At 40.1% G+C, this 10588-nt stretch overlaps 1 protein-coding gene across 1 annotated transcript in view; it reads right to left on the minus strand.

Moving 5' to 3' along the window:
• Positions 1 to 482: 482 nt before the first annotated feature.
• Positions 483 to 10588, minus strand: part of LOC139761524 (perlucin-like protein) — a 36919-nt gene continuing 26813 nt past the window's right edge. Inside the window, exons 5-6 of the mRNA XM_071685789.1 lie at positions 4739 to 4862; positions 483 to 732 (exon numbers count right to left, since the gene is read on the minus strand). Of these exons, the coding sequence (XP_071541890.1) occupies positions 615 to 732; positions 4739 to 4862 (242 nt within the window). The 3' untranslated portion in view covers positions 483 to 614. The remainder of the gene's footprint in view (positions 733 to 4738; positions 4863 to 10588) is intronic.

Genomic DNA, 10588 nt, shown 5'->3' on the forward strand with positions numbered 1-10588 from the left:
GGACGATTTTTGCAGGGAAAAAATGCAATTGAGTGGGAGAAGTATAAAAGAAAGAGACAGGAGGTCAAGAGAAAGGTGCAAGAGGTGAAAAAAAGGGCAAATGAGAGTTGGGGTGAGAGACTATCAGTAAATTTTAGGGAGAATAAAAAGATGTTCTGGAAGGAGGTAAATAGGGTGCGTAAGACAAGGGAGCAAATGGGAACTTCAGTGAAGGGCGTAAATGGGGAGGTGATAACAAGTAGCGGTGATGTGAGAAGGAGATGGAATGAGTATTTTGAAGGTTTGTTGAATGTGTCTGATGACAGAGTGGCAGATATAGGGTGTTTTGGTCGAGGTGGTGTGCAAAGTGAGAGAGTTAGGGAAAATGATTTGGTAAACAGAGAAGAGGTAGTAAAAGCTTTGCGGAAGATGAAAGCCGGCAAGGCAGCAGGTTTGGATGGTATTGCAGTGGATATATATATATATATATATATATATGAGAACACCATATAAGTCTTGCGATATATCAGACAGCCAAGCTTGCGTGATTGCTGATATCTTGACCTCGTCCAAGTTGCTGCTGTGTGACGACCCATGGCTGGGCTGGTCATCAGATGGTTCAGTTGTTCTCCTCCTCACAGTTGGCACAGCGGGGCGAAGGTTCCTGAGCACTCCGTGTCATGTATGTAGTAATCTTGATGGTACAACACGGCACAGTTCTGGTTTTTTCCTCCACTCGGTTCACTGCGATAACTGAAACATATGTAGGATGGTGTTAAAGGAGTTTTGTGGCTCATTGTTTACTTATTTACTAAATGATTAGCTAAAAGTTATCAGTTTGATGGTATATTCTGTGTCATGTGTGGCCCATCATCTTGCTGTAGGCCCAACACGAGCCCTACACATGATGCTGTTCTAGTTCTAAAAACATTTTAGCCACGTCAATTGATTTCTTGAAGCAGCAGCTTCGTGGAGATGTAGGCTTCTCCTCTCTGGATGACCTCATCACTAGGAAACATATGTACAATTATTGTACACCAGGCACGCTTAATGTCCCAGTACTGGACATTTGTTTCTTCTGTGACTTAAATCAATGTTGATGATGTCACATCGGCCTTCAAAGACCACTGATTCCAAAAGAGTTTGATGTTTCAAGATCAAACTCCAATATCCCAGGTTCTACTTGTGTGTATGATGGAGAGGACGCCAGTATGGTAAAGGTGTATAACTAAGTCCTAGCTAGTGTTTGATATCACTAGCGCCAGAGGTTTTGGTTCAGTAGATCTGCTATACTTCATAAATCCAACTTGGATGGCTACAACGTTTGGACCTGGTTTACCAGGATGTCTGCGTCAATACTAGTGAAACATTGACTTCCTCACCATACTCACATACACACCAGACATTATCATCTGTCAATATTAGTGAAACATTGACTTCCTCACCATACTCACATACACACCAGACATTATCATCTGTCAATATTAGTGAAACATTGACTTCCTCACCATACTCACATACACACCAGACATTATCATCTGTCAATATTAGTGAAACATTGACTTCCTCACCATACTCACATACACACCAGACATTATCATCTGTTAATATTAGTGAGACATTGACTTCCTCACCATACTCACATACACACCAGACATTATCATCTGTCAATATTAGTGAAACATTGACTTCCTCACCATACTCACATACACACCAGACATTATCATCTGTCAATATTAGTGAAACATTGACTTCCTCACCATACTCACATACACACCAGACATTATCATCTGTCAATATTAGTGAGACATTGACTTCCTCACCATACTCACATACACACCAGACATTATCATCTACTCACATACACACCAGACATTATCATCTGTCAATATTAGTGAGACATTGACTTCCTCACCATACCCACATACACACCAGACATTATCATCTGTCAATATTAGTGAAACATTGACTTCCTCACCATACTCACATGCACACCAGACATTATCATCTGTCAATATTAGTGAAACATTGACTTCCTCACCATACTCACATACACACCAGACATTATCATCTGTCAATATTAGTGAAACATTGACTTCCTCACCATACTCACATACACACCAGACATTATCATCTGTTAATATTAGTGAAACATTGACTTCCTCACCATACTCACATACACACCAGACATTATCATCTGTCAATATTAGTGAAACATTGACTTCCTCACCATACTCACATACACACCAGACATTATCATCTGTTAATGTTAGTGAGACATTGACTTCCTCACCATACTCACATACACACCAGACATTATCATCTACTCACATACACACCAGACATTATCATCTGTCAATATTAGTGAGACATTGACTTCCTCACCATACCCACATACACACCAGACATTATCATCTGTCAATATTAGTGAAACATTGACTTCCTCACCATACTCACATGCACACCAGACATTATCATCTGTCAATATTAGTGAAACATTGACTTCCTCACCATACTCACATACACACCAGACATTATCATCTGTCAATATTAGTGAGACATTGACTTCCTCACCATACTCACATACACACCAGACATTATCATCTGTCAATATTAGTGAAACATTGACTTCCTCACCGTACTCACATACACACCAGACATTATCATCTGTCAATATTAGTGAAACATTGACTTCCTCACCATACTCACATACACACCAGACATTATCATCTGTTAATATTAGTGAGACATTGACTTCCTCACCATACTCACATACACACCAGACATTATCATCTACTCACATACACACCAGACATTATCATCTGTCAATATTAGTGAAACATTGACTTCGTCACCATACTCACATACACACCAGACATTATCATCTGTTAATATTAGTGAGACATTGACTTCCTCACCATACTCACATACACACCAGACATTATCATCTACTCACATACACACCAGACATTATCATCTGTCAATATTAGTGAGACATTGACTTCCTCACCATACTCACATACACACCAGACATTATCATCTGTCAATATTAGTGAAACATTGACTTCCTCACCATACTCACATACACACCAGACATTATCATCTGTTAATATTAGTGAGACATTGACTTCCTCACCATACTCATATACACACCAGACATTATCATCTACTCACATACACACTAGACATTATCATCTGTCAATATTAGTGAGACATTGACTTCCTCACCATACTCACATACACACCAGACATTATCATCTGTCAATATTAGTGAAACATTGACTTCCTCACCATACTCACATACACACCAGACATTATCATCTGTCAATATTAGTGAAACATTGACTTCCTCACCATACTCACATACACACCAGACATTATCATCTACTCACATACACACCAGACATTATCATCTGTCAATATTAGTGAAACATTGACTTCCTCACCATACTCACATACACACCAGACATTATCATCTGTCAATATTAGTGAAACATTGACTTCCTCACCATACTCACATACACACCAGACATTATCACCTGTCAATATTAGTGAAACATTGACTTCCTCACCATAATCACAAACACACCAGACATTATCATCTGTCAATATTAGTGAAACATTGACTTCTTCACCATACTCACATACACACCAGACATTATCATCTGTCAATATTAGTGAAACATTGACTTCCTCACCATACTCACATACACACCAGACATTATCATCTGTCAATATTAGTGAAACATTGACTTCCTCACCATACTCACATACACACCAGACATTATCATCTGTCAATATTAGTGAAACATTGACTTCCTCACCATAATCACAAACACACCAGACATTATCATCTGTCAATATTAGTGAAACATTGACTTCTTCACCATACTCACATACACACCAGACATTATCATCTGTCAATATTAGTGAAACATTGACTTCCTCACCATACTCACATACACACCAGACATTATCATCTGTCAATATTAGTGAAACATTGACTTCCTCACCATACTCACATACACACCAGACATTATCATCTGTCAATATTAGTGAAACATTGACTTCCTCACCATACTCACATACACACCAGACATTATCATCTGTCAATATTAGTGAAACATTGACTTCCTCACCATACTCGCATACACACCAGACATTATCATCTGTCAATATTAGTGAAACATTGACTTCCTCACCATACTCACATACACACCAGACATTATCATCTGTCAATATTAGTGAAACATTGACTTCCTCACCATACTCACATACACACCAGACATTATCATCTGTCAATATTAGTGAAACATTGACTTCCTCACCATACTCACATACACACCAGACATTATCATCTGTCAATATTAGTGAAACATTGACTTCCTCACCATACTCACATACACACCAGACATTATCATCTGTCAATATTAGTGAAACATTGACTTCCTCACCATACTCACATACACACCAGACATTATCATCTGTCAATATCATCTAAGAACCTGGCATTCCAGGATCTCTATAGGGTCAGCAGTGTACAACGAGTGATCATTCTGGAGCTGATTCACAAGAACTGTAACAAGGTCTAACCATGCGGCTCACTTGTACATCAGACAAGTTGGGTGATTTAAGAAAACAGATCATCGTCCTCTTATAAGAGTATATAATAACAGATTTACATTGCGACAAACGTATGTACCTTATACCAAGCTCTATTGTAAATGATACAATAAATGTACACAAGAAGAATCCTTACTTATCCACATATCCCCAGAAGGGCGGACCTCTCGGCATGGGGTCACCAGTCACCCACAGCCACACACCCTCCACCGTCTGGTCAGTGCCGCCCAGCCACACGCTCACCTCTGTCCTCTCGCTATCTGGAAGGTCACTTAACTTGAAGGTTAAAGTTCTGGATTCATTTTCTCTCATCAATGTTATGGCAGTCAACGAGACATGAAGGCTTCAAAAGGCTATCAGGCTATGAGATTCGCATACAAATTGGATGTTGTCATTCCCATAATAGGGCCAGTGTAGCACTACCTTCCTCCAGAGTAAGACTGGGAGGTCACAACACGAGACAACCACGAGAGCAGGGGGAAAAAGATCTTGTTGTTCTGTTCAACTTCCCTGAACAATGTCTAGATCTCATTTGATACCTTTAATTGAAGTCTTGAACCAAACTACTACCCTTGAACAAAGTCTTGATCCCATTTAATCCCAGTGAACAAAGTCTTGATCCCATTCAATCCCAGTGAACAAGGTCTTAAACCGTCATTAGAAGCATCTGTGAACGTGCTTCTTTATCACTATCAATTTGAAATCACGTATTGAAGCAACAGGAAGACCCCAGCTAACTTACAACCTTTACCAAACGTTGTTAATAGGTTGTAGTTTGGTCATGTCATACAGGACTTTGTAACAATGTTGCAGGATCGTAACTATACAGTATGTTGTGTGGCAACGTTCTAACAACACTACAACATTACTGTTGTGAGGACGTATTGTGCACGTCATCGTAACATAATGATGTTGTGACAATGTTGTAAAGTCATGATTTCCACAACGTTTTGTTTACGTTACATGGTGTAAATATCACATTTGTGACACAGAGAACAATCGTCTAAAGTGTTGTAAAAGTCTTTGTAAAAATCTGAAATACTCTAATTTTTGTTAGGGTTGTCATTGGCAATATTTTGATATTTGTAAGGGTTGTGAATGGCATATTTCAATTTTTGTAAAGGTTGTGATTTGCAATTCACGTGTGGGTGTGGCTCACAAAGGCTTAATTGAGGTGATGAGGAAGTTTATACATATCATGTAGGTGTTGTGACTTAAGTTGTAATTGTTAATGCGCACGTAGATAAGGTTGTGTTGCAAGACATGTACCGTTCATGTATACATGCAGATGATGAAGAGAGACGAGTTCATGTAGAAGTGGTTGTTATGTAAATGTGGTTGTTATTATAGCAGTTGTTCTTGTAAGTGAAGATGTGGCTCTTGTTGAAGTTGTTGGTAATAATGATGATGTTGATGTAGACGTGACTGTTGAAAGAGATGTACTATTGATGTAGATGGACGTAGCTTGTGTCGCTGTTGTAAGGGTTATATATGTCAACGTCATTTTGGTTAATGAAGCTGTACTTCTTTATATTCCGTAGATGAGAACGTAGTTGTGATGTAAGAAGTTGTACTCCTAGTTGTGGATGTATGTGGTCTGTTGAGGTTATACTTGCAGATGGAGAGTAGATAAGTGTTTATATGATTTGTTGACGTACATTACATGTTGTTGTTAATGAAGTTGTAGTTAAAAGTGTGACTTGCTAAAGTTGACTCAGAAACGTAGATTTGGCGGTGGTTGTAGGAGGTGGACATGTTGTTAATGGTTGTTGTAGGAGGTGGACATGTTGTTGTTAATGGTTGTTGTAGGAGGTGGACATGTTGTTGTTAATGGTTGTTGTAGGAGGTGGACATGTTGTTGTTAATGGTTGTTGTAGGAGGTGGACATGTTGTTGTTAATGGTTGTTGTAGGAGGTGGACATGTTGTTGTTAATGGTTGTTGTAGGAGGTGGACATGTTGTTGTTAATGGTTGTTGTAGGAGGTGGACATGTTGTTGTTAATGGTTGTTGTAGGAGGTGGACATGTTGTTGTTAATGGTTGTTGTAGGAGGTGGACATGTTGTTGTTAATGGTTGTTGTAGGAGGTGGACATGTTGTTGTTAATGGTTGTTGTAGGAGGTGGACATGTTGTTGTTAATGGTTGTTGTAGGAGGTGGACATGTTGTTGTTAATGGTTGTTGTAGGAGGTGGACATGTTGTTGTTAATGGTTGTTGTAGGAGGTGGACATGTTGTTGTTAATGGTTGTTGTAGGAGGTGGACATGTTGTTGTTAACTGGTTGTTGTAGGAGGTGGACATGTTGTTGTTAATGGTTGTTGTAGGAGGTGGACATGTTGTTGTTAATGGTTGTTGTAGGAGGTGGACATGTTGTTGTTAATGGTTGTTGTAGGAGGTGGACATGTTGTTGTTAATGGTTGTTGTAGGAGGTGGACGTGTTGTTGTTAATGGTTGTTGTAGGAGGTGGACGTGTTGTTGTTAATGGTTGTTGTAGGAGGTGGACATGTTGTTGTTAATGGTTGTTGTAGGAGGTGGACATGTTGTTGTTAATGGTTGTTGTAGGAGGTGGACATGTTGTTGTTAATGGTTGTTGTAGGAGGTGGACATGTTGTTGTTAATGGTTGTTGTAGGAGGTGGACATGTTGTTGTTAATGGTTGTTGTAGGAGGTGGACATGTTGTTGTTAATGGTTGTTGTAGGAGGTGGACATGTTGTTGTTAATGGTTGTTGTAGGAGGTGGACATGTTGTTGTTAATGGTTGTTGTAGGAGGTGGACATGTTGTTGTTAATGGTTGTTGTAGGAGGTGGACATGTTGTTGTTAATGGTTGTTGTAGGAGGTGGACATGTTGTTGTTAATGGTTGTTGTAGGAGGTGGACATGTTGTTGTTAATGGTTGTTGTAGGAGGTGGACATGTTGTTGTTAATGGTTGTTGTAGGAGGTGGACATGTTGTTGTTAATGGTTGTTGTAGGAGGTGGACATGTTGTTGTTAATGGTTGTTGTAGGAGGTGGACATGTTGTTGTTAATGGTTGTTGTAGGAGGTGGACATGTTGTTGTTAATGGTTGTTGTAGGAGGTGGACATGTTGTTGTTAATGGTTGTTGTAGGAGGTGGACATGTTGTTGTTAATGGTTGTTGTAGGAGGTGGACATGTTGTTGTTAATGGTTGTTGTAGGAGGTGGACATGTTGTTGTTAATGGTTGTTGTAGGAGGTGGACATGTTGTTGTTAATGGTTGTTGTAGGAGGTGGACATGTTGTTGTTAATGGTTGTTGTAGGAGGTGGACATGTTGTTGTTAATGGTTGTTGTAGGAGGTGGACATGTTGTTGTTAATGGTTGTTGTAGGAGGTGGACATGTTGTTGTTAATGGTTGTTGTAGGAGGTGGACATGTTGTTGTTAATGGTTGTTGTAGGAGGTGGACATGTTGTTGTTAATGGTTGTTGTAGGAGGTGGACATGTTGTTGTTAATGGTTGTTGTAGGAGGTGGACATGTTGTTGTTAATGGTTGTTGTAGGAGGTGGACATGTTGTTGTTAATGGTTGTTGTAGGAGGTGGACATGTTGTTGTTAATGGTTGTTGTAGGAGGTGGACATGTTGTTGTTAATGGTTGTTGTAGGAGGTGGACATGTTGTTGTTAATGGTTGTTGTAGGAGGTGGACATGTGTTGTTAATGGTTGTTGTAGGAGGTGGACATGTTGTTGTTAATGGTTGTTGTAGGAGGTGGACATGTTGTTGTTAATGGTTGTTGTAGGATGGTGGACATGTTGTTTGTTAATGGTTGTTGGTCGGAGGTGGACATGTTGTGTTAATGGTTGTTGTAGGAGTGTGACATGTTGTGTTAATGGCTGTTGTAGGAGGTGTGACATGTTGTGTTAATGGTTGTTCTTAGGAGGTGGCTGTTGTGTTAATTGGTTAGGTTGACATGGTTAATGGTTAGTAGGAGGTGGACATGTTGTAGTTAATGGCTGTTGTAGGAGGTGGACAATGTTGTTGTTAAATGGTTGTTGTAGGAGGTGGACATGTTGTTGTTAATGGTTGTTGTAGGAGGTGGACATGTTGTTAATGGTTGTTGTAGGAGGTGGACATGATGTTGTTAATGGCTGTTGTAGGAGGTGGACATGTTGTTGTAATGGTTGTTAATGGTTGTAATGGTAGTGAGAGTGACCATGTGTTGTAATGGTGCTGTGAATGGTTGTTAAGGTTGTGAGGAGGGACATGTTGTTAATGACATACATGGCTGTTGTAGGAGGTGGACATGTTGTGTTAATGGTTGTTGGTAGGAGGTGGACACCCCCCCCCCCCCCCCCCCCCTTGTTGTTTGTTAATGAAGATGCGCTTGATGAAGGAACTACAGTTGTTGAAGTAGAGGAATAATTGGTTGTTTTTAAAGAAGTTATAGTTGTTATCTAGATGTAGATACAACAGTTGTATTTGTGGATATAGATGGAGTGTGGGTGACGCAGGAATTGAATCATTTCAAAAAGTAAAGATGAAGATGTAGCAGTTGTTGGAGGAGAAGACTTACACTCGTAGATGTGCTTGATGTAAGAAGAATGTTTAGTGTAGTTGTAGATTTAGACCTTGTTGTTGTAGATGTAAGTGTTGATATAGTTGATGGTATAAGTTGTTGTACTTGATGATGAAAATGTTGTACTTGTTGATGTAGATGTAGATATAATGGCTGCTGTTGTTAGAGTTGTATTTGAGGATGTAGATATGGGCGTGGCGGATGAAGGGGCGTGGCTGATGCATGTGTTGACAGCCGGGATGGTGGGCTCTTTGTGTCCTAGAAGTTGCCCAAGACAACTGACCTTAGAGAGAGAGAGAGAGAGAGAGAGAGAGAGAGAGAGAGAGAGAGAGAGAGAGAGAGAGAGAGAGGAGGGGGTTGTCATTTCATGTGTGGCGGGGTGGCGACGGGAATGAATAAAGGCAGCAAGTATGAATTATGTACATGTGTATATACATGTATATGTCTGTGTATGTATATGTATGTATTCATTGAAATGTCTAGGTATGTATATGAGCGTGTGTGGACGTGTATGTATATACATGTGTATGTGGGTGGGTTGGGCCATTCTTTCGTCTGTTTCCTTGCGCTACCTCGCTAACGCGGGAGACAGCGACAAAGTATAATATATATATATATATATATATATATATATATATATATATATATATAAACCCAAAATGGCTGAAAGCATTTTGTATTATGGGATGGTAATATCATAGCCAGGTTGTATAAGAGAAAATCCTAAAAATAAAGAATGTAGGAAAATCAAGCGAAGATTTTTACAAAATTCTGTCAAAGTTGTTGGAGGATTTACCACATGACCATCCTAGTGGGCTGCTGGCCATCTTGGAGACTACATAATAAAGTTGTTACATCGTAACCTCTCACCACAGCGATGTAGCAACATGACCATGTTGGCTGGGGTGGCTGGCCATCTTGGAGACTACATAATAAAGTTGCTACATCGTAACCTCTCAGCACAGCGATGTAGCAACATGACCATGTTGGCTGGGGTGGCTGGCCATCTTGGAGACTACATAATAAAGTTGCTACATCGTAACCTCTCAGCACAGCGATGTAGCAACATGACCATGTTGGCTGGGGTGGCTGGCCATCTTGGAGACTACATAATGAAGTTGCTACATCGTAACCTCTCACCACAGCGATGTACCAACATGACCATGTTGGCTGGGGTGGCTGGCCATCTTGGAGACTACATAATAAAGTTGTTACATCGTAACCTCTCACCACAGCGATGTACCAACATGACCATGTTGGCTGGGGTGGCTGGCCATCTTGGAGACTACATAATAAAGTTGTTACATCGTAACCTCTCACCACAGCGATGTAGCAACATGACCATGTTGGCTGGGGTGGCTGGCCATCTTGGAGACTACATAATGAAGTTGCTACATCGTAACCTGACCACAGCGATGTACCAACATGACCATGTTGGCTGGGGTGGCTGGCCATCTTGGAG

Source organism: Panulirus ornatus, chromosome 40 (assembly GCF_036320965.1).
Source record: "Panulirus ornatus isolate Po-2019 chromosome 40, ASM3632096v1, whole genome shotgun sequence".
NCBI classification, from domain to species: Eukaryota; Metazoa; Arthropoda; class Malacostraca; order Decapoda; family Palinuridae; genus Panulirus; species Panulirus ornatus.